Source organism: Sorex fumeus, unplaced genomic scaffold, assembly GCF_029834395.1.
Source record: "Sorex fumeus unplaced genomic scaffold, SorFum_2.1 ptg000007l, whole genome shotgun sequence".
Classification (NCBI taxonomy): domain Eukaryota; kingdom Metazoa; phylum Chordata; class Mammalia; order Eulipotyphla; family Soricidae; genus Sorex; species Sorex fumeus.
The window spans coordinates 8,663,194-8,688,664 of NW_026606064.1; the positions used below are offsets into that span (position 1 = coordinate 8,663,194).

Sequence of the window (25,471 nt, forward strand, 5' to 3'; positions counted from 1 at the left end):
TGACTAGTGCCTCATATGCAGAAAAATATGAAGAACTCTAATAACTCAACAATGACAAATACTAACAACTTGAGAAATGAGCAAAGGACTTAGACATTTCTCCAGGGAAGATAAACAGGTGGCCAAAAAAACCCAGAAAACAATGCTCTGCATCATTAGGGAAGAGACCGACACAGATCAAAACTGCAGTGAAGCACTGCTTCATATCTATTTGGACGCTGATTACCCAAACACTGGGAACAAGAAAGCACTGGAGAGAACCCAGAGAAACTGAATCCCTTCTGTGGGTAAGAACGTAAAATGTGCATTTACAGTGGTTTTCAAACAGTACAGCAAGTTCTTTAAAAATTTAAACATGGAATTATGATATAATGCAGCAAATTTGCCTAAGTATATCCCAAGAACCAGAGACAAAGCATTGCTGTGAGGATAGCAATGCTGTTTATGAAGACTACAAGCTAGCAAGGCCTATTCTCTACCCAGAACTAAAGGGATCAGGGAAATGTGACATATACCCCAGGGAACAGCATTCAGTCCTAGGAAGGAAGAGAATTTTGCCACATGCTACCACAAGGAGGAACCCTGAAAACCCTCCTCCTTTAGTGAACTAAAGTGAGCACAAAAGCACAAAATGATTTGACTCCCAAGGTACCTAGAATAGTCAAAGAGAGACAGAACGTCAAACAGTGGTTATCAGGGACTAGAGGAAGAGGGAAGGGGGAATTTATGTCTGGGGCATGGGGACATGTCTGTTGGTGGTGAAGTGGGGAGGGCTGTCATGTGATGCAGGGATCAAGCCCAGGGACTCACATACCGTGAGGCAAATGGTCTAGCACTCAAATGTTCTCCTTGGCCCTAGGGAAGTTATTTATCTTTAACATGTAAAACGTTTCCATTTGGAAAGATGAAAAAAAAATGGAGATGGGGTGAGGTTGGGATAGCTCAGAGGCCCCACACCCGCCTAGCAAGCACAAGGCTGTGAGGGCCATTCCTGGCACGTGGCCCCAGGGCCACTCCCAGCACAGTCAAAGACCCTGGGGCCCAGAGTCCCGCGGGTGTGGCGCCTAGAAGAGCAAGAGCAAAATCTAGAATGTGGAAAGCAGATGACTTCCAAGGCCCATGGAATTCTAAACTTCTCCTCCTCCTCCTCCTCCTCCTCCTCCTCCTCCTCCTCCTTCTTCTCCTTCTTTTTTTTTTTTTTGAGACAACTTGATAAAGCAGAAAAGAGAAAGACACAGACTTTGGTGGTGGAATCCGTACCCTGCATTCCCCATTCCAAATGAAGAGTGTGTCTCTACTTTCCAAGAGAGTGCAAAGATCTTCTTGCCAGGGTACGGAGGCCAGGCAGAAGCCAGGCAGCTGGGGGTGGTAACGGGAAGCCACAGGCCCCTTGAAGGGAGCAGCTGCGTCTGCCCTCGCGTGCCATCTCCCTGCTGGAATGTGGGCAGGGTGTCGGAAGAATTTTCTGTTCTCCAAGTGACTGAATTGAGATTTTTATGTCAAATGTTGGCATTAGAGTGAAATTTTTTTTTTTTATTTCAAACTCTGCAAGCCAAGGGAAATATATCTGCAAGGCAAGGCACGTGTGGATCCTTGGATGACTGCTGTGTGGTCTCTCTCGTAGACTAAAATGATTTTAATTTAAAGCAAATTGTATTGATTTACCATTGGTGTGAAACACTATAAAACTGGGGAGTGCCATTCACGCCTCTCTCTGAGCCCCCACCAATGAACTCGTGCCAACCTTTTATCTAAATGCCCCACTGTAACCCATCTTCCTCCCAGCCTACTTCCCCATTCCCTCAGGGACACCATATTCTTCACAAAGTCCAAGAGTTACTTTTGTTGTTTTGCTAGTTCTCTTGCTTTGGTTACTCCTAGATCAAATCACCATTCAGTAATCATTTCATCTCCCAACTTTTACTTGTATTGTTTTGGTTTTGTTTTTTTGGGGTGCTCAGGGGTTATTCCTGGCTTTGCACTCAGGAATAACTCCTGGCCGTGCTCGGGGTACCACATGGGATGCTGGGGATCGAACCGGGGTCAGCTGCGTGCAGGACAGGTGCCCTATCTACTGTACTATCTCTCTGACCCTGACCTCCTCCTGACTTCATTTCAGACAATCGCCACCAGTGCCACCTAGGTTGGTGCAAAATGCACAGTTTCATCTTTGTGGGTGGGATTTTACGGTCTATACTGCAAATTTCTTATCCAGTCCTCCACTGGGTAAGAGGCCCCTGACAGTTCCTTGTTTGGGTAAATGAGAATAACACAGTTAGCTGTTAAGAACACAGGGACTGCACATGTTCCTTTTGGTTTGTGTCTTTCGGGTCAGTGCTTCAGAGCATAGTGCTAACCATCTAAGGTCACTTTTTTAGCTCTGAAGGAATCTCTGTGATGTCTGCATTGAGGCTGCACCATTGTATAGTGGGTCTCTCTCTCAGCCCATCCTGCCACGTCTCCTCTTCCTGGTCGCTTTGGTGGAAACACTGTCACAGGTGTTAGGTGATACTCTCTCACTTTTGTTTCCTGCTTCCTAATAATAAGCTGAGTGAGAAAATTTTTCTTTCATTCAATGTCTGTCAACCATCTGTATGTCTTCTTTGGCGACATCCATATTATAATATGATCTCACAATAGAGCTCTGATCTATTTAGGCCTAGTGTTCATTTTCTGATTGGGTTGTTTGCTTTTTTGTTGTTGAGCGGTGCACATTTTCTCTATATTCTGAATATTAACCCCTTGTTGGACAGTTGATGTACAAATATCTTCTCCCAGTTAGTAAGTGGTGTTCTTGTTCTCAGTTTGTTTCTTTTGATGTGTTTTGGGGCCATACTTGGCAGGGCTGTGGATTACTCCTGACTGGACGCTCAGGAGTCACCCTGGCGGTGCTCGGGGGACTGTGGGGTGACGGACATCAAACCAGGGCTCCAGCATGTCCAGCAAGCCACTGCTCAGACACTACGTAAAGACTTTCAGTTTGATGTAGTTCCGTTCGCTTATTCTACAGTAACAACAAAGTCTCCGATGGAGACGTTACTGGGCCCACTCGAGCAAATCGATGAACAGCGGGAGGACAGTGATGGATGATGGATTTAACCAAGAGTAATTGTTTATCCTTTATTTCTCTTGATATGGAGTTGAGTCTCCAAACACAGGTCTAAGAGTCAGGATTGCCTTACCTCTGTTTCTTCTATGTATCTTGAAGACTAAATCTTATTTTACTTTTGATTTTGTGGCCATACCTGGTAGGGCTCTGGGGCTAGCTCAGCTCAGTGCTGGGGGCTACTTTGCTGAGGGATTGAGTGATGCTGCTGGTATGATGTGGGGTTCCCTTATGCAAAGCAGGCACTCTGATCTGTTGAGCTCTTTCTGCTCCCTGGATCTTATTTCAATAAGGTATCATTTAATAAAGTCTAGCTTTGAAGGGGAGCGGGTTTTAGCAAGGTATTTTGAGAATGAACTTTTGTGTCTTGCTTATAGAAGTAAGTGGCCAATAGGTGGTTGCTATTATTATTTCAAATCAAGAGTCCTACACAACATGGGAAAGTTGTTACCCAAACCTGCCTTATTTTCAGTTAAAGAAGAGAATCCAGTCAGTAAAGAGGATAAGATAATCCATTTAAGAATCCAACCCTCTGGAAGGTTTCTTTTTTGCTTCATTTGTTTGGGGGACACACCTGCTGTGTTCAGGGCTGACTACTGGCTCTGTATTCCCAGATCACCTCTGGTGGTGCTCAGGGGTCCATATGGGATGCCAGACACTGAACCAAGGTTGGCTATGTGCAAGACAAGCCCTAGATTATCTCTCCGGTCTCAAGCAGTTTATTTTATTTTTTGAACACTTTGTAAAGTGATCAGACGAGATTAGGCGTGTTCAGCTTAGCAGGTAGGGCATTTGCCTTGCATGGGCCGACCCGGGTTGATTCCTCTGTCGCTCTCGGAGAGCCAGGCAAGCCACCGAGAGTATCCCGCCCACACTGCAAAGCCTGGCAAGTTCCCCATGGCATATTCAATATGCCAAAAACAGTAACAACAAATCTCACAATGGAGACATTACTGGTGCCTGCTACAGTGCTTGTGAAGTGATCATTAAGTGTTTTTTAATTTTTATTCTATTTATTTTATTTAGTCCTATAAAGGGACTACACCGAGAAGTGGTGGCACCAGTGACTGAACTCAGTTCCCACTTTCTGACACGTGCTCTTCTGCTAGAGCTCCTAGGCCCACCCTCCAGCATAGCCTTCGGATCGCGTAACAAAAAGAAAGCCCTTATGCCACTAGGTGCTTGGGGCGGGTGTCCAGGCATAGACAAAACAAACTTGGCTCTTGCCCTCATGAAGTTTACAATTTAAAAAAGGAGAAAGAAGCCAGAGTTACCCTAAACATACTTAATCAAAAACTGTAACAAATGCAATAATTAAAAAAGGAGGGGTGACAGTAAGACTAAGGAAAGGCTCTAATCCAGATGGGGAGGGGGTCACAGTGAGTGACCTCCTTTAAGGAGGCGACTTCCTGTTTTGTACTGAGGAGCTACTCCTGCTTGGGGGTGACTCCTGGCCGTGCTCCGGTCCTGCTGGGGATCCAACCCGGGCCCTGCGCAGGTGAAGCGTGTGCTCCAGCCCACTGAGCTAGCACTCCGACGACTAGGACCTCTCTGGAGAAACGGAGGGTAGCAGGGTTCAGTGTTTTCGGTATGGAGGGTGAGCAGGGCCAATGATGGCAGAGATGGTGACAAAAGCATTCCAGGAATGCCTGTGTGGCATGTGGGAAGGTCCCAAGCACACGGACCAGACAGAAAGGAAAGTTAAAAAGAGGACAATGGGAATGTGATGGGAAGGGAACCGATTCGAGGGGACAGTAATTGCCAATGTACCCTCTCCGGAAAAGTCTACAGACGGCAGGGATCGTTAGAAGAAATGAAATAAGTAAAAGGGAAGGCAGGGGAGGGGCTTGAGGTGGAGAAGTTGCTGATGGGTGCTGTCAGGTCCTGGGGCCACCCTGAAAGGAAAGCGTGTGGGAGGGAGGGGGGAAGAGTCTCAGCGCCTGGGGATTGGAGGAAACATAGGGCAGGGCTTTTGTTGGTTGCTAAGAACAAATTTCAAGAGTAGTATGTGCTCTAGTATATCCAACCAGATAGGCACCCCACCTGAAGCAAGGAGTGTGGCCCCTTCTGGGCCTGACCACCTGCCATCACATCACCTACCAGAATTCTGGATGTTTTTAGAAAAGGCAACAGATCTTTCTTATATGATCATATAGGTCCACTACAAATTCCCTGATTCCCAGAATGTTGACTTTCATAATCAAAGTAGGGATTTTCCCCCCCAAATTCTCGCTATTAGACGAAAGAATCCAGCAGAGCCAGAATTTCTATCTGTTGCACTTCATTGCATTATCACTAACGACACAGTCACACATTTGGTGGGTGGATGAATAAACCAGAACCATGCAGACAAAAATGCCAGTGAATTCAGAGCAAAATAGAAAATGTGGAAAGAAGTTGGGGGACAGGGGTGCAAGAGGGGGATGAAGTTGGCAGTACCAGTAGATTCTGGCATTCACTCGGGTCTCTCCTCTTCCAAATCCAACACCCAATCAATCAGCAGCTTCTGGCAAGCCAACTCGTCAAAAGGCTCTGCAGCTCCATGGTCACTTCCTGTCCTGCTGTAACTGTCTCCTAACAGGTCGGCCTGGAGACTCACGACCTGCCGTCCCTTCATATTTTCCACACAAACGGATGAGGTCCTAGTGTATGCAGGAACATATGTGCATGCTGGGGAGGGCAGAGATCACTGGCACCTGGGAAGCCATGACCAGCTGAGGAGGGCTGGTAGGCACTTGGCCTTTATGCAGACTTCGGTTGGAACCTAGGCTGTTCTATCGAGAAACTGGGGCCATTTGTGAGTTGTTGCGCTTCTGTTTCTTTATGTAGAAAAGAGGCTCACAGTCGTACCAACTCATCTGTTTTGTGGATTAAATGGATTTTGCCCACTGGAGGGCAAAGAAGCATTCCAGCATCATTCTCTTGTAACTGCCCTGATGTCTCCTCCTTCCGTGCTGAGCACCACCCACAAGGAACTCATTACCATTTCCTAAAGGAACCACATTGTTTCTTTCATGTCACTGAACTTTAAAATCTCTTGTTTTTTAAAGTAACAAAATAGGAGAATAACACCCAAGAATAGCTGTGATAAATACCAGGAGGTTTACTCCATGGCTTGGAGGCCAGCCGCATACTCTAGGGATAAAGGCAGCTCAGATAGAGAAGGGAGCACCAAATAAAGGGTGCTGGGAAGATCAGCCCAGGATGGGAGATGAATGCTGAAAGTAGACTATAGACCGAACATGATTGCCAACCAATGCCTCTTTTGCAAACCACAGCACCCAAAAGGAGAGAGAGAACAAAAGGGAGTGCCCTGCCACAGAGGCAGGGTGGGATGGGGGGGTGGGGGGTGGGAGGGATACTGGGATTGGTGGGGGTGCAGAATGGGCACTGGTGGAAGGATGGGTACTTGATCATTGTATAACTGAAACCCAAGCACAAAAATTTGTAAGTCTACAACTGTACCTCATGGTGTTTCACTAATAAAAATTAAAAAAAAAAGAATATTTCAAAACTTCTCCCAGAGGAGGTGTTATCTAATTTGAAAAAAAAAATAAAATAAAATCTCTTGTTTTTTTTCTTCTTTTTAGAATGCACTCATTATTAGCTTAATAATGAATGATGTCAGCTAACAGATATTTGGACTTTATACATAGCTGTAATAATCATCTGTAAGTAAAAGTATTTCTAGATGATTCTGTTCCTTCTCCTAAAATGTGAGCCCCTTTGGGGCAGGTGCTGTTATAGACTCATTTGTAGTTCATTTTACATGTTTATTTATTGAGAGGTGCTGGGGATTAAACTTAGAGCCTTTACCTAGCAGGCATGTGCTCCAGCCCTTGGAGCTATTCTCCTTCTTCTTTCCTCATATAAGCATCTCTCACACTCTCTAATGAAGAATATATTGAGACAATACTCTTTCTTGTCAGTTTTCTAGTTTGTTTGGCCTTGGCTTTCACACTTGCAGGATATGTGACCTACGGGCCACAGCGATAGTACAGCAGGTAGGGCACTTGCCTTGCATCTGACCAACCTGGGTTAGATCCCCAGCATCCCATATGTACCCCTGAGTACCCCTGAGTACCTACAGGAGTAATTCCTGAGTGCAGAGCCAGGACTAAACCCTGAACATTGCAGAGTGTGACTCCTCAAAAAGTCACACATGTGTATGTGTGTGTATGAGACCTAAAAAAATTATTTAACTTTTCAAATGTTTCTTTTTCTGTTCAAAGGAGAAAATAAAAATATCCACCTTATACAGAGGATTATCGTAAACACAAAGACAATTTTCTTAGGTGGTGTATACAGTGTTTACAAAATTTTAATAGCTATTATTATTTAAAAAAAAAAAAGAGTACCCCATCCTCACGGGCAGAGCCTGGCAAGCTTCCGATGGCATATTCGATATGCCAAATGCAGTAATGACAACAGGCCTCATTCCCCTGACCCTGAAAGAGCCTCCAATCATTGGGAAAATACGAGTAAGAAGAGGCTGCTAAAATCTCAGGGCTGGGAGGAATAGAGACGTTACTGGTGCCCGCTCGAGTAATTCGACGATCAACGGGATGACAGTGATGATGATGATGATGATTTTTAGTCATGTTCATTTCTGACATTTTATTTTTCCTATTTTTCATATCTAGAGACTACTGGGATCTATTTCTATTAAATAACCGAGCATATCTATATGATTTAAAATAACCATTTAAAGGTCCATGTTAGTTAATTACATCATCTTTGTCATTTATGGGTATCTCCTTTTTTTTTTTTTTCTTGAGGGGAACACATCGAGTGGTGCTCAGGAGCTACCCCTCACTCTGTGCTCAGAAGTAACTCCTGGCAGTGCTCAAGGGCCATATGTAGTGCCAGGGATCACAGTGGGGATGCATGTGGATGCCAGACTTTGCAAATTTTATGTTGTGGAGCGTTGGATTCTGTTGATTTTTTTTAAGGCATACAGAGCTCTGCTGTGGTATAACATATAAATAATTTTGCAGATTCATCCTTTTTGCCTTTAAACGACTGAGGATTCTTCCCAGTGTCCTGTACGTGCTGAGGCTTCGCTCCTCCTGTGGAGAGAAACGTGAACCATCCCTAGCCCTGTGTACTGTCCACGAGTTGTCTGGCCTGTTGCTTTCAGGTGGTTCTTTCTCCAGCACACACACACGCGCGCAGAGTTTGTAGTCAAAAACTCAAATACCAATACCACCCCCCGTCCCATGAAGCCCCACGTGCCTCGTCAATGCAGTCACATACCTGGCTGTTCATTAGGCTCTAAAAAATGCAGGGGGAAAATTCCAAATAACAGTGGTGGGTCTTTTGTCGTAATATTGAATGTGATCAACGTAGAGAGAGAGAGAGAGAGTAAAGTGGAAATCTGCCACACAGGTGGGAGGTGGGTGGGGGGGTATACTGGGGTTCTTGGTGGTGGAAAATGTGCACTGGTGAAGGAACAGGTGTTTGATCATTGTATGACCGACCGAGGCTTGAACTGAAAGGCTTTGTTACTGTTCTAACGGTGATTCAACAAATAAAAAAAAAAAACACAACCCTCAAATACCAACACGGAGTTCTCTCAGCAACGACCCCCTTGTGGTACTGAATGAAAATTTTGGCCACCTTGGCCTCCCTCAGGCCCTAATCTCTGCCTCCTCCACTCAGTGAAACTGCTTGCTGTGTCCCCATCTCCCTGCCCCTACTGTCGCTTAGCAACTGCCTTTGGGGAACACAGTCCAGCACTGACTGCGGGCCAATAGCTGAAAGAGCCATTTCAGATACTTTGTCTGATTTTTTCTGGTTCTTTATGGCAGGAGAACAATCGTCTTAGTAGGTGTTTCTTCATGAGCAGAAGAGGAAATGTCAATCATCATTTTATTAAACGGCACGCAGATATTCATTGGTAAAAATCACAGAGCTCAAGACTGAATCTGAATTGAAAATAAACTATGGACAAAAGCTCTTTTGAGTCAACAGCACGACACAGAAGTAGAGATTTACTTCAAGGGAATGTCAGTCTTTTGCAGAGTTGGAAATTCAGACGATCTTTCTGCACTGAAAGAAAGAGCGAAGTGAGAAAGTGGAAAATGTTCCTTCTCATTGTTGTTGCATTATCTGAGGGTCACGCATGCTTGGCTGGGGTGTAACAACGATGGAACTCTTGTGGTGCTGGGGATCATGCTTAGGGACAAGGGTGGTGCTTGGCTTGAACTCACAGTCACACACCTGCAAGTCAGGTACTGATCCTGGCTACTTTCCAAGACACCAAGAAATTGAATTTCTACAACGTACTATGTGTGAATAGATCTTTTTAGTTTCCAGAACTACGGAGATAGCAAGAAGTACCCTAGAGTCTCCATGAGGGTATATGTCACTGAGGCATAGGAAAATGGGTACCGTTCAGTCTTCAGTCATACAGAAATGATGCTGTATTCCTGTCCCTTTCTCAAAACTGTGATAAAGTGCTTGTCGATAGAAGGGATCAGGTCTTTAGTTTTCCATACACGGTTTCATTTTGAGATGTTATTCTGGAACTCTGCTCTCCTTTGACTGCCTTTCAGAAGAATTTCCTCTTGGCAATGTCAAAAAATGTACATGATGTTCTCATGAGGGTGACAGCAGGCCAATATAGCAGTAGCTCCACCGAGGGGAATCGGGTACTTGGCATTCTCAGTGAAAAACAAAAGGGGGAGGGCCTACGAAATACTTCCCTTCGGAACTTTCCTCTTCGTGGTTTTGCTCATCCTGGAATAAAATTGGGGATTAACACATTCTGGGACTGAAAGACGTGCTCCAGTTTCCTGGGAGAAAAGGAGATGATATCAAAACGGTTGAACCAGAAAGTCAGGGATTACCTAGACAAAAAATGTTGAGTCTGGGCTTTCGGCAGTCAGAGGCTGTCTTATTAAGATGCACGGCAATAAGTCGCCAGCATAAAAACTAGGCCTTGTTTATGGCAGCGGAGAAAGAGGGAGAATTTGGAGCTGCTTTCTCTCAGCAGCTGGATGAATTACTGGCAGCTGCTATAAAAGAGATAAAGCAACCCACCTCTGCTTAGAGACCAAATGCGCTCTGAATCCCTGGTGATAGTAAATCAATTCTTGAAGAGGCCCCACTTCTGAATCAGGGAAAAGAACGAAGGTGGCCTGAAGACATTTCCACAGGCGTCGCCGTGTGCTGATTTCCAGAAACCGAGTCCAGCCCTAGGCATCATTCTTCCATAGAGTGAGCGCTCAGTGCACTTTGGTTTTTGGCTCTGTGCTCAAGGATCACTCCTGGCAGAGCTCAGTGGACCATAAAGGATGTTGGGGATTGCGTGCAAGGCAAGCGCCCTATCTATTGCGCCAATAAGTATTTGTTGACAGATTAGGGCATTGGGAAAGGCAGCTTCTGAGGAGACTGTGCATATTTGTCCTCTATATTAATAGCTCCTGGGTTAATAATAATAAAGATCAACGTAAGCGTTTTTTTTTTTTTTAAAGCGAGCTCATTTAGAATGGAGTCCATATTAATTTCTGCCCTCTGTGGAGGGGCAGAAATACCATGGAGGGGCTGATATCACTGGATTAGTGTACATGAGACCTGCCTTGACCGAGCATGACCGAGGGGTCTCTGTGGTGGCATGCCACAGAAAGGCCTGGAGGAGGAGGCCCCCGGAAATAGCCCATGTTGGCAGGTAGATTTGTCTGGATTCTGTTTCTGACTGTGTCGTGGTGCAATCCTTGCGCAAGCCACAGAACTTCATTATTAATAATAATATCGACCTGAATGGTTCCTCGGATTTCGAAAAGGGTTCCATTGCTAAATATAAAGTAGCAGTGGGAGAACTACAGCAGGGTTGGGGATCTTGCAAATTCCAAGAAAGATGGGAGTATACTGGTTCACTTTCTACAGGTCAGCACCAGATACATGCTAACTCCACCAGAGATATTTGGCAAATGAATCAGGATACAGTTTAGGTATATAAGCTGTCTTTTAAGGTATTTGATACTAACATAATATGAGACTGACACCCAAGAACAGTAGACACAAGAGCTAGGAATACTGCTCCATAGTTGGAAGCCTATCTCGGGGAGAAGGCAGCTGGAATAGAGAGGGGATCACTAAGAAAATGATGGGTTGAGGAACCAGTCAGGATGGGAGATGTGTGCTGAAAGTAGATAATGGACCAAACATGATAACCTCTCAGTATCTGCATTGCAAATCATAATGCCCAAAAGTAGAGAGAGAGTATGGGGGAAATTGTCTGTCATAGACAGGGGGAAGGTTGGAAAGGTAATACTGAGGACATTGGTGGTGGAGAATGTGCACTTGTGGAGGGACGGATGTTCAATCATTGTATGACTGAAACTCAAACATGAAAGTTTTGTTAACTATATCTCACAGTGATTCAATAAAAATAAAAAATAACGGTATTTGATACTTCTTTGGAAAATCTGTAATATGACGGCAGGTAGAATAGACTCTTGAAAACATGTTGAAAAAGGGTTTTGTTTTGGGTTAGGTTTGGGGGCCTTACTCAGGGGTGCTCAGATCTGTATTAAGGTGTGGAGAGTAAATTCAGGTATCTATGAAGGCCTTCTGCATGCTAAGTAGATAATCCAGCCCATGGAAGAATCTCTCTGGCCTCTGGACACAGAGTTTTATGTAGATATTTTATTTTATTTTTATTTTACTTTTTTAACTTTTATTTTTATTGAATCACTGTAAGATAGACCCTTAACAAAGCTGTTCATGATTGAATTTTAGTCATACAGTATTTCATCACCCATCCCTTCACCAGTGTTACATAGAGATTTTAAATCTGAAAATTTGGGAGCAATTTAACTTATTTTAATATTATGAATGTAAGAATGTAATGCCATTAAAAAAAAAAAAGATGCGGGGCCAGAGCAATAGTATAGCAGGTAGGGTATTTGCCTTGCATGTGGCCGATCTAGCATCCTATATAGTCCCTTGAGCACCACCATGAGTAATTCCTGCATGCAGAGCCAGGGGTAACCCCTGAGCACTGCCAGGTGTGACCCCTCCCCCCCAAAGAAAAGGATGTTCCCAATGTTTTATCTTTCCCTAGCTCCACCTTACTGTGTATTCAAAAAAATAATCACGATGACCCGTGGCTCGCTCTCTCGCCAACTGTGTTCCGTGGTCTCAAGAGGCTTCAGGTGCCGAAACCCAGGATGGCCGATAGTAATGGGCAGATGATGGAGGGAACAAGGGCCAGGTTGGTTGGTATCAATTGCAGTTTGTTCCAATATCGTCTCCATTCCTCTTCCTCCTTCCCCCAATTCTTCTTCATCCCTCCTCTCCGGATCCTGCTCCTACATTCTACTTTAGTCCCCTTGCCTGCTCTCTCTTGCCTCCTACTCCTCTGCCACCCTTACAGCCTTAGTTATATCCCAAATCATGAGGGGGTTGGGGTAACAATTACACATAGGTGTGGTCATACAATCAACAGATGTAGAGTCCTTCCCTCAGGGGAAGCTTCTTCTAGGACAGATTTTTATTCATCAGGAACACCTGCCTCAGGGCGAAATGCCATCTATGGGTGCGTTTCTCCTTCCCTTAGTCTAGCAACCACATAAACATTCATCTTAATTCTACTCCTTAACAATATTAGTCATTTTGCATGGACACAGTAGGAGATACATTAAGCTTATAGGATTGTTCTCCTGGGGACATCTCGCTATAGATCTCAGACTACAATGCTCAGGCCAGATTAGTCTTTCCTACCACTAGCAGGGTCCTAATCTAGTTGTTACTCTTTGGATAATGACAGAATTTGTCCATAATCATGCTCTTAACTTATAGTTAAGTATTATGGCACTTTGGCCTGACCCATTTAGATGCCAGGGTAGGTCACAGCTTGCCCTGGGTCCATCCAGTCCCTTGTCTGAACTCTGCTTTTGGGGTGCTAGGAACTAAGGACAACTGAGGCTTAATTTGAGAAAGAAGATGCCCAGGAGTGAATATTATTCAGAGTCAATTCACTCCCAAGTTACAAAAGCATAGCATTAACTGTCTTCCTGTGTCTATATATTAACTGTCTTCCTGTGTCTATACAAAAAGGACCTAGCTCTGAAGTAACTACACAAAGGACATAAGGAGAAGAGAAAGGCAAAATTTCACTTACAAATACAAGTCCAGTGTGCTTACAAGGATCTGACCTTACAAGTTAACAGAGTCTTATTAGAGGATATAGGTGATTGATTATTTGGGGAAGCAGAACACAAATAAAGAGGTTACAGAAAAACACAGAGGAGTGGGAGTGCCTGAGAGCATTGTGAGAGTATTATTCAGTAAACCTAAACTCCCTGCAGCCAGGGAGGAAGGACAAACCAATGTTAAGCCTAAAACTGTTTAGAGCTATATTCTAATAAACAAAGGAATGGGAGTGTCTCATGAGCACTGTAACTGGTGTTAGAGTATAACCCCATAAACCTAAGCCCCCTGCAGGCAGGGAGAAAGGACAAACCAATGTTATCCTCCACCTTACCAAGATTAAGTCTCAAGAAAGACATTTCTTAGAAAATATGAAATAGTACAAAAATACAAAAAAGAGTTGCATTTGCCAGGTCCTTCTATGAAGAATTTTAAGGTGTTATGAAAATCTCACTAAAGTAAGATTTTAGCAGGTGTTTTCATTATTATAATGTACGTGTGTGTGTGTGTGTGTGTGTGTGTGTGTGTGTGTGTGTGTTAGGGTGAGGGTGCAGCTGTGGCCTCAGATGTGAGAAACATGTGCTCTACCACTGAGATGCATTCCTGGTTCCCCATTACTAAAGTTTTTATTTATTTAATTTTTTTGGTTTTTGGCCATACCCAGTGGTACTCTCAAGGATGACTCTCAGTTCTGTATTCGGGGATTACTCCTGGTGAGCTCAGGGGACTGTGTGGATGCTGGGGTTTGAACCGGGTGAGTTGCATGCAAGGTAAGTAACATTCCTGCTGTACTATCACTCTGGTCCTTAATTAATAAATTTTATTCTACTTCCCCAAACCTGTATTTCTAGAATTTGATCGGCATTTCCTGCTGCTTAGTGAAACTGTTCAGCTGTGTCCGAGGAAATTCCTACTTTTCAAAAAACTTAACGTAGCGTTATTCACATTAGCCAAAGCAGTAAAAGCAACTCAAGTGTTCATAAGTAGATGCACAGAGAAGCAAAATGCCTACACGTACACTGGAATACCATTCATCCTTAAAAAGGAAGAATGTTCTATCAGTCACAACAGAATGAACTCTGAGGATGTGATATTAAAGAAACTCCATCACAAAATGATCACGATTCTCTGCTTCCTCTGATAAGCTACTGTCCCCCAAGTTAAGTTGTTCCTAGACTATTTAAAAGCATTCTTTCAAGCAGGAACAACAACAACAACAAAGAGGGCTGTCTGGAAGGAAGAAAGGAAGGCAAGAACAGACTCTGGAGAGACTTACCACCATTTTTGCCCACTGTTCGGAAGCACCTCCAGAAGGCCCGTAAGAAGGAAGCCCTGTTGTGTGGGGTGGCCTGGACGAAGCTGAATTCTCTAAAGAGGATGTGAGTTCCTTGGCATACACTGTTAAAACTGCAGAGAAAAAAAAAACAGGTCAGCATTAATGGATTGCTCCGGAAGGCTGATATCAGAATGTCAAGATCAGGGCTGCCAAGAAAGCCCTGGGGTTAGGGCACCTTCCTGGTCTGCGTCTGACCCCAGTTCACTCCCCAGCACCACAAAACCCCCTGGGCATCACTGGGCACAACCCTGAGGCCCGAGAGTATGGCCACAGGGGGACCATTCTGGCACCTCAGGACTTGAGTAGCTCTGAAGAAGACTCTGAGCTACAAATGAGACCAAATCCCCCTCCGAGGAGTCTCTTTAACAACTGTTTGCCTCAGAAAACTTTCATCTGTATCTGCATGATAAAGGTAAAGGTAAAGGCCCTCCCGTTGATCGTCGATTTGCTCGAGCGGGCCCAGTAACGTCTCCATTGGAGACTTTGTTGTTACTGTGTCTGGCATATCGAATACTCTCGGTAGCTTGCCAGGCTCTCCGAGAGGGGCAGAGGAATCGAACTCGGGTCGGCCATGTTGGCCGCTTGTAAGGCGAACGCTCTACCCGCTGTGCTAATGACACTCATATTTCCTGGGAGAAGTCTTTCCCCTCAACACCATTTGGAGTTAGGTTTCCTTAAAAATATTCTGAATGTGCGTGTGTGTGTGTGTGTGTGTGTGTGTGTGTGTGTGTGTGTGTGTAGGGAGTGGTCCTCAGGGGACCTAGGGCCCTTCCCAGTGATTCTCAGCCAACTGAACCAGTGGTTTAATGCTTTGATTTGTGGGGTGTGCCCTGGGGATTATCCGGGCCACCCAGACAGATCCTGGGGTTTCCTGGGCTGCACCCAGCAGTGCTGAAGGACCAGGAGGTTTGGGGATTGGACAGGTGTCAGCCACATGCAGCCGGTGTGTCTCTCCAGTCCTTAAAGATATTCCATCTGTATTCTCCCTGACCTCTACTGCTGTCATAGGAACGGCTGATCGGGATATAAACACAATTGTTCCAGTCTGGGGGTGGTATTGTATATCTCTCTCTTGACAATAACTCAGAGGCAAACTCTATGTGCCAAAGGACAGAAAAGCTTCCAAGCAGAACACACAAGGCAAATAACAAGAGCAAGGGTAGAAAGTGGCCCCTGAATGAGAGTGTGAAGCAAAGCCCCAGGGCCCAAGTGAGTCACTGTTGAAGCGAGGCTGGGGGAGAGGAAAGATCCCTCTGCCAGAGAAAGAAAGGCTTGAGAGGCTGGTGTAATCTAAAAATGGAAAATCCCACCCCAAAATAGGCAATAATCCAGTAATCATCATCACCAAAGGCAGACCTCATGTTTCAGAAAACTCCTGAGGTCCCTGATAAGTAAATCAATCACGAGTGGAAAATGTGCTAATCTCTGTGGCGAAGCAGACATTAAACTGAAAATGGCAAGCAGTGAGAGAGAGCAAGAGAGAGACAGAGACAGAGACAGAAATACAGAGAGAGCGAGAGCAAGAGAGAGAGATGGGAGGGGGGAATTTCCAAGGCCAGTTTTCATTTGTTGATTATTTAAAAGGGGGGGAAACCAGCATCTCTGATGTGAACAGGAAGCCATTTCAGAAGCCAACTATTCCCCTTCCCTTTCCCCTCACCGACCTTGAGGCACAGCCTAAGTTTTCTTTACATAGAGTCACATTATCACTTACGATCAAACTAGCCTCTTCCTGTTAATATGAACAATGTATGGAAAAACAAATAACAGCTTTTCCTTTCCTTGTGGAAAACAGACATTGAGACCTGCTACATCTGGGGGCTGGGTGTGTGGCTTGGGGGCCTGGAACCTGCCCAGGAGACACGCGGCTGTGGATTCGATCTCAGCACCTCCTTACAAGACTCTGATCCTGGTGACCCGACCATTCGAGGTTCCTGGGGGCCAGTACAGTGCACCTGAATGACGTTTGTGGGAAGCATGACAACCAAGTGTGTCTGAGCCTGCGACAACAAAGGGAAAGGAAGCAGACAGAGATGTGCTATTTTTAAGACAATATCCGAAAATATAGGGACATTATCTGACAAAGGATCATGTTTGGAAAGGGATTATTATGTTTTTTAAGCAAAGAAAGTGCTAAGCTGAAGGAGAAGGCAGCTGGGATAGAGAAGGGATCACTAAGTCAATGATGGTTGGAGGAATCATTCGGGATGGGAGATGTGTACTGAAAGATAAAGGACCAAAAGGTGATAACCTCTCAGTATCTGTATTGCAGCCCATAATGTCCAAAAGTAGAGAGAGAGTATGTGGGAAATTGTCTGCCATGGAGGCAGGGGGAGGGTTGGAAAAGGGGGTGTATAGGGGGACATTGGTGGTGGAGAATGTGCACTGGTGGAGGGATGGGTGTTTGATCACTGTATGAGTGAAACTCAAACATGAAAGTTTTTGTAACTGTATCTCATGGTGATTCAATAAGAGAAAAAAAATTGTGCTAAGCTAATCATGCAGTTTGTGGCAGTGTTTGCTGTCTTGAGTAAAGTGAGATTAAAATACAAAGCAAAAGAACTTCAACAGAGGGTCTGGAGTGAGAGCACAGAGGGTAGGGCATTTGCCTTGCACACGGCGGACCCTGGTTTAATTCCCAGCATCCCATATGGTCCTCTGAGCACTGCCAGGAGTGATTCCTGAGTGCAGAGCCAGGAGTAACCCCTGTGCATTGCCGTGTGTGACCAAAAAAGCAGAAAAAAAAAAAGAACTTCAACAGGTAAACAGGTAGACTGCATTTCCAGAAACAAAGTCTAGAATAGTAATATTCTAGCCTAAATTTATGAAGCTACTCGGCAGAGAATCAGTCCCAAAGTGAGCTTTATGCCACCTAAGAGAAAAAAACTGGTGTCCAGGTCATAATCCAGGATATGAAAGAATGGTCCCTGTGAAATTTTACCCTTAGTATATACCATTTTAAAATGTGCGAAATAATTTATGCACTGAAGAATCTGGTTGAGCCTCACTGCAGAGATCAGTAAGAATTTTACAGAAGGGGTCATGGAGGTTACCCGTTGGTACAGGACTTGCCTTGTATGTATGAAGCCCTGGGTTCAACCCCCAGCTCTGCATGGTCCCCTGAACCCTGAGCCAGGAGTAGCCTAGGAACCCAGAAGGGTGTTGTCCAAAAGAACAGCAACAACAACAAACAAAGAGAAATCACAGAAGAATTTTTTTAAAACTTATTTTTATGTAGACAAAAACTATCGTTGTTGATATAATTCAGAGTTGGAATTGATTGGATAACAAAGCTCCAATTTTCAAATCAATATAAAGATCAATTTATTTATTTATTTGGCTTTTTGGGCCACACCCGGCAATGCACAGGACTTACTCCTGGCTTTGCACTTAGGAATTACTCCTGGTGGTGCTCAGGGAAACATATGGGATGCTGGGAATTGAACCCGGGTCGGCCACGTGCAAGGCAAACACCCTACCTGCTGTACTATCACTCCAGTCCCCAAGATCACGTTTTTTAGTGTGAAAGTTGTTATATCTCATCACAGAGCTTGTTTAAAGAATAATTTCTTCTTCTTTTAAAGAGCTGGAGAGAAGCTGAAGTGGCAGAGCACACGCCTAGCACAAGTGAGGCCCTAATCCTGCACCCAATCTGTACCACTGAGTAGAAGGACCCTGTGCCCCTGCTCCCTGGCAGGGCTGCAGGCTGCCTGGCCCCCATCCAAATCATCTTAAAAAATTGTTTACAGAACAAACTGAAAGGCAGGGTGAATGAGAAAAGTGACGAATATGAATAAAAAAACCTTCATAATTGTATTTTTATATTGTCTTGAGATAATCCATATTAAAAATTCATATTTAATAAGGTAAGGTAAAGGTAAAGGCCCTCCCGTTGATCATCGATTTGCTCGAGCGGGCCCAGTAATGTCTCCATTGGAGACTTTGTTGTTACTGTGTTTGGCATATCGAATACGTCACGGGGAGCTTGCCAGGCTCTGCCGTGAGGGCGAGATACTCTCGGTAGCTTGCTGGGCTCTCCAAGAGGGGCAGAGGAATCGAACTCGGGTCAGTCATGTTGGCTGCGTGCAAGGCAAACGCCCTACCGCTGTGCTATCGCTCCAGCCCTTCATATTTAATAGAAATGAGAAATGTCTGATTAGCTTGGCAGCTGGTTAGTACGGAGATCACATTTCCTTACCTGAAAAATTCTCTGAGTGGGTGGGAGGGGCTCAGTGACAGGGGTGGGGGGATACTGGCGCTCTGGGGGGTAGATGTGGTGTGGTGACACAAGAAGAGTGGTGAAATTACTTACTAGTAGTGGTATTTTGTTTTTTGAGTCATACCTGGCAGTGCTCAGGGGTTACTCCTGGCTCTGCACTCAGGAATCACTTCTGGTGGGCTTGGGGTACCGTATAGGATACCAGTGATCAAACCTGGGTCAGCTGCATGCAAGGCACTGTACTATCCCATTGTACTATCTCTCTGGCTCCAAGAGTAGTGAATTTATACTCCTAAAGCACATAAGTCTTATAAATCAATGTTATTGCAATTGAAAAAATAATGATAATAAAAGGGAAAGAAATCAAAGACGAGCTAGTTGATGATCTTATTCTTTTTAGAGGGAGAAGGTTTTGGGCCTGGTGGTGCTCTTTAGTTGCTCTGGCTGTGGCCAGAGACCCATGTGATATCAGGAACTGAACTGGGTTCGGCTGCATACAAGGCAAGCACCTTACTCCTATACTATCTCTCCGGACCTATCTGATCTTAATGCGACAGTGAAAAATTTGTGTGTGTGTGTGTGTTTGTGTGTGTGTGTGTAGGAGGGGATCCCCAAGCAGTCTGAGGGCTATACCAAAGGTGTTCCGGAAGCCTTGAAGTGCAGAGGAATCAAAGCAGGGGTCCTGTGCATGCAGACTAACTCTCCAGCCCTCTGAACCGTCCCTGGCCCCGACAGGTGAAGAGTCTTTTTGATAAGGTGGTTATAAAGAAAAGGCAGAAAATGTGCTATTATTTAACATTCACTGTTTCTTTTTAATATGCATCCATATTAAATCTACACTCCCTTCTCTCTCCTTTCCAGCGTTCTCCCAGGACCATCCAACACGCCCTGTGTTACAGGCAGTCTTTCCCTGAGTCAAGCCACCCCACGCAATTCCGGTCTTATCTCACTTATCTCCCCAGTGGCACTTGCTGGCTGCCTTGTTTCAGTTACAGAACTCATTTCCCCTGCTAGGCTGCGATAAGGTTGCACTCGTCTGTCTCTTTCCTGCCCTAATATGCAGCAGTTACTATGCCATTAATGTCTTATAGTTGATTCAGAAAGACAAGGAAAGACAGATAAGTAATATCAGGTAGAAAGCACCAGGATTTATATCATTCAGCTAGTCACACAGGAAATACTTTAATTCTTGTTTCGAGGTCATTATCTGGGGGTTCTTGGGGTAGTTCCTGGGGCTGCTGGTAGGCCCAGGGTAGGGGGACCCATGCAGGGCTGAGGATTGCCGGGGGCCTCTGGTATGCAGCACACACTCCAGCCCTCTGAGTTAATAATGTCTTTCTGAGGACCCGTAAACATTTTGAAAGTTCAGGACTCGGATCTGACACTAGTATTGTGATTTGCAATGCTGGCTTTGCTGTTTGTTTTGATTAGTTATTGTCTGGCACAGCCTTTTCCATGCTTTTATTAATGGGGAGAAGGTATTGCAATACAGGCACTCTTGTCTCACGTGGGCTACACTAGCATGCGACAGGGATGGATGGAGACGTTACTGGCACCCACTTGAGCAAATAGATGAACAATGGGATGACAAGTGATTACAAGAGATTTTTTTTTCTTTTTGGGTCACACCTGGTGATGCACAGGGGTTACTCCTGGCTCTGTGATCAGGAATTACTCCTGGCGGTGCTCAGGGGACCAGATGGGATGCTGGGAATCAAACCCAGGTTGACCGTGTGTAAGGCAAATGCCCTACCTGCTGTACTTTCACTCCAGCCCCTTGTCTCATGTTTTACTAGTAGATAAAGGGGCCCCAAAACACACACATACACAAAATCACTAATGGGAAGTCAACACAAGATTTATCAGATTTTCTTACCTTCTGATTTAAAGTGAAGAATGACTTTAAATCTCAGCCATAGCAATTAGGCAAGGAGATTAAAAGGGATCAAAATTGGGAAAAAGAGTAAAACTACCACTATTTGCAGATGATACTAGTATAAAGAAAATCCCTATTAGAATAAATAAACCTATACAGTAATGTGGCAGGCTATCTGAAATCAATAAACATGAATCTATTATAATTCTATAGCAATGAAGCGGAAGAGAAATCCTTAAAATCTCATTTACAGTCACATCTAAAAAACAGTTAAGTACCTAGGAATAAGCTTAACAAAGGAGGTGAAAGACTTGTTTGTCAAAGCTACTTTTAAAAGAAATAGTAACTTATGAAATATTGAATGTGATCAAAGTAGAGAGAGAGTAATGTGGAAATTATCTGCCACACAGGCAGCGGTAGGGGTGGGATGGGGGGGATACTGGGGCTTTTGGTGGTGGAAAATGTGCACTACTGGTGAAAGTAGGGGTGTTTGATCATTGTATGACCGAGACTCAAACAGGAAAGCTTTGTAACTGTTCTCATGGTGACTCAAGAAAGAAAGAAAAAGAAAGAAAAAGAAATAGTGATTTAAAACAAAAAGGAGATTGGATGCTAGGGTGATAGCACAGCGGGTAGGGCACTTGCCTTGCATGTGGTCAATATGGTTTCAATGCCATAGGGTCTCTCAAGCCCCATCAGGAGTGATCCCGGAGCACAGGGCCAGGAGTAACCCTTGAGCACCACTGGGAGTGACCCAAAACAACCAACCAACATATAAAAATAACCCCAAACAAATAAGAACCAAAAAGATACTCTATGCCCATGGATTAGAAGGATTAATATTGTAAAAATGACCATTCCTCCCAAAGCATTATAAAGATTTCAATGCAATCCCTACTAAATTACCACTGACATATTTCAAGGAAACAGAACAAATGTTTTTGAAATTCATATGGAACCACAAAAACCTCACATAACCAAAATAATGAGACACAAGAAGAATGCAGGCAATATCTTCCCCCACTGCAAGCTATTCTTAGAAGCTATAGTGATACAAAATAGTAAGATATTAGAACCAAATGAAGCATACCTATCAATTAAATAGAACTGAGAGCCCTGAATTAAATTCTCACATAGATGGGTAGTTAATTTATGATAAAAGAGCCAAGAGCATAACGTGGAGGAAGGAAAGTCTCTTTATAAATAGTGCTGGGAAAACATGGATAGTCACATGCCAAAGGATGGAATCAGATCATCATCTCTCACAATGCATAAAAGTCAACTCAAGATGAATTAGACTTGCATGTTAAATGCACAGTATACACAAAGTACACTGAAGAAAACACAGAGAATGAACCCCATGATGCTGGCATCAGTGACATACCCTGGGCCTGAACTCCAACAGCCAGGGAAAACAGAAGCACAAATAAACAAAAGGACAAGTGAACACCACCTAACACTTATAAGAATGGCTGACAACCAAAAGCCCAGAAACAATGAGTGTCCACCAGGGAAGGACTGGGAGAAAGGGACCTGACACACGTGGGAATGTCAACCAGCCCAGCCGCTACTGAAAACAGGACGGAGATGTCCCAAAATATAAAAAATAGGTCTTCTGTATGATCCAGGAATTATACTCCTAGGTATACCTATCTGAGAAACACAAGGACATGAATTCAAAAATGTTCATTACAGTGCTAGTTTTAGTTGCCAGAATCTGGGAACATTCCAAGCACTCAATGACAGATGAGTTAACGGAGAAGACGTGGTATATATACACAGTGGAATACTGCTCGGCTCTAAGTAACCATGAAATCTTGCCTTTTGTGATAACATGGGGGAGATTTGAGGGGGGAGGAGGGAGGTCACGGTAAAATAAATCAGAAGGAAAAAGAAATATTGGATAATCTCATTCATATGTGAGTTACAGAGAAACAAAGCAAGGGAACAAACAAAACCAAATGGAACCGGGGCGGCGGGGGGGGGCGGGGGGGCAATGAACTGCGGTGGTCTAACATATATGCTTTGCAGAGGTTTAAAATTGATTCCTAAAACATATACAGGCTCGTGTAAAATGATGCATATACAGATATAGATATTCAGGGTCTCTTGTAATTCCATATGAACTTATGGATCAGCTCTTCCATTTCAGTGAAAAGGACTTGGTATTTTGATAGGGAATGCGTTGAATCTTTAGATTGCTTTGGGTGATACTGATACCCTCACAATGCTAAGTATTCCTGTGTGGGAACATGGGTACATTTTCTTTTATTTAGGCAATTTAAAGTGTTCCTCAGCAGTGTTTTGAAGTGCACAATTTTCATTTCCTTCATTTCCTATTTGTTGAATGTTATTATAAATTGAATTGCTCTCGTAATTTCCAATTTAGAATAATTGCTGGTGTAAAACTATCACTATCACTATCACTCTGTTGTTCATCGATTTGCTCGAGTGGGCACCAGTAACATCTCCATTCATCCCGGTCATGTGCTAGTGTAGCCCGATGGCATACTGGGGGCTCTTTCAGGGTCAGGGGAATGAGGACCATCACTGTTACTGTTTTTGGCATATCGAGTATGCCACGGGTAGCCTGCCAGGCTCTGCCGTGTGGGCGGGATACTCTTGGTAGCTTGCCAGGCTCTCCAAGAGGGATGGAGGTTTTGGGGAAGCCCCTAATGACCTTTACAGGTGTTCCCAGTCAGGTATAAATGCGGGCAGGAGACTCTTGGTAGCCTGCTGGGTTCTCTGAGAGTCAGAACTAGACAATAAGAGTTTGCGGCCACGCGCTTCCGGGAGCTTGGTTTTAAAATCTCTGGATCTCTGGTGTAAAACTACAATTAATATTTTGTGCATTGATTCTGTATCCTGTATCTTTGTTGGATTTATTGCCTATGGCAACTTTTGTGAACACTTTGGGATTTTCTTTTTTTCAGTTGTCTTTGTTCTTTTTGCCACACTTGATTGTTCTCAGGGTTTATTCCTTACCCAATGCTTAAGATTCACTCCTGACTGTGCTCAGGGGACAACTTGTGGTGCTGGGGATGGAACGGGGGTGAGCACTGTGTAAACAAAGTGCCTTAACCCCTGGTCTCCAGTCCTCTTTGGGATTTTCTATACATAGGGTCATGTCACCTGCAAATAAATAGCTCTACCTTTTCTTTTCTAATGTGGATATCTTTTATTTCCTTTATGGTTATTTTAAAAAAAATTTTGGTCAGATCCAGGGGTGCTCAGGGATCACTCCTGGCAGGCTTGGGGACCATATGTAGTGCTGGGGATCAAACCTGGGTCAACCACATACAAGGTAAGCATGCTATGTGCTGTACTATCACCCCTGCCTTTACATCTGCTTTCTTAAATGTAAAGGCATGTCAATAATTAAGTTTCTTAAATGTAAAGGCATGTCAATAATTAAGTTTCCCAATATGGCATCTGATTTCCAATTTTTATGTTCACTACTATTTCATTCATTTTGCTCCTCCCCTCTTGGTTCAATTATTTTCTTCCTAAGATATATATCTTTTTTTTGGGGGGGGGGGGAAGACGTTGGTGAGGAGTACTGGTTTACTCCTGCCTCTGTGCTCAGGGATCACTCTTGGCAGTGCTCAGGAGATCATATGTGGATTCAGGGATTCAAACTGGGGTCAGTCACATACAAGGCAAGTGCCTTACCCACTGTACTACCTTTCTGGTCCCTAAGATAACAACTTTTAGGAAAGGCATATGCTAGGCCCCAAGTTTGATCCCTGGTACTATATGCCCATGTCCCCGGCCCCCAGCACTGCTAGGTTTACCCTGGTGGTTCCAGCACTGCCGGACCAGGGAACATCACATTGGCTGAGTATTTGGGTTTTATTTTGTTTTGACCAGTTCTGGAAAATTCTAAGCTAGAATCTTTTAAAATACTCTCTCTGTTCTTTACTTTGATATCTCTTATTACATATACATTATATTCTCTCTCATTTTTACCTGTCTTTTCATGATTTGTTTTCCCTTGATCTTTGTATTATCCTTAATATTATCTTCCAAATTTTGAATTCTCTATTATGTTTGGCCAAGAATGAATTCCCTCTACTATTTAAAAGTGAGTGGCCTTTGGACCAGAGATGATGCAAAGAACTGGAACATGTGCTCTGTACGCGGGAGGTCCAGGTGTGATCCCAGGCACCGCCTGGTCCCCAGAGCATCCAAGGGAGCACCCCAAGCCCCCATGCCTCCTCCTCCCCCAATACTGAGCTAGGAGGAGTACCCAAACACTGCCAGGAATAGTCCAAAACCAAAAACATCTAGGAACTCTTTTTATTTCTAGAATCTTTAGTCCTTTAAAGAATAAATGGTTTTAATTTCATTTGCCTGTTTTACCCCAACTTTGTTCTCTTTTTCAAACAACTCCTATTACGGCATCTCTTGGGGATCCTAATCTTTATCTCAAACTCAATTTAAAACCATTTTATTTTCTCTGGAGTATACTAATGTCTCCGTTGCTGAGTTTATTGGCTGGATTTTCTTAGCATCCGTTTTCCTCACTTCAGTCTGGAGACTCACTTTCAAACCAGGGAGGTTCCTCCATCACTACTGACTCATGCTCTCATTTTCTTGGGCATTCGAGCCGAGTGCAGAACTGGGTCTCACCAGGGGAGGACAGGGGCTTTGGGCTTAATGTAACTGAGAGTATGCCAGAGTTTGGGAATGATCGCCTGAGTAGTGCTGGTCACGGGTTCCTGGCTACAAGGCTGTGACCTTTTTCATCCTCCCAAATATTAGGGTTTTTTGATT

The 25,471-nt window shown here is 44.1% G+C and overlaps 1 protein-coding gene across 2 annotated transcripts in view; it reads right to left on the reverse strand.

The window, feature by feature from the left end:
• CSTPP1 (centriolar satellite-associated tubulin polyglutamylase complex regulator 1) overlaps positions 1-25,471 on the reverse strand; it is a 213,061-nt gene that overhangs the window by 87,213 nt on the left and 100,377 nt on the right. For both annotated transcript variants that reach the window (XM_056133378.1, XM_056133386.1), the window contains exon 3: positions 14,541-14,671. In XM_056133378.1, the coding sequence (XP_055989353.1) occupies positions 14,541-14,671 (131 nt within the window). The remainder of the gene's footprint in view (positions 1-14,540; positions 14,672-25,471) is intronic.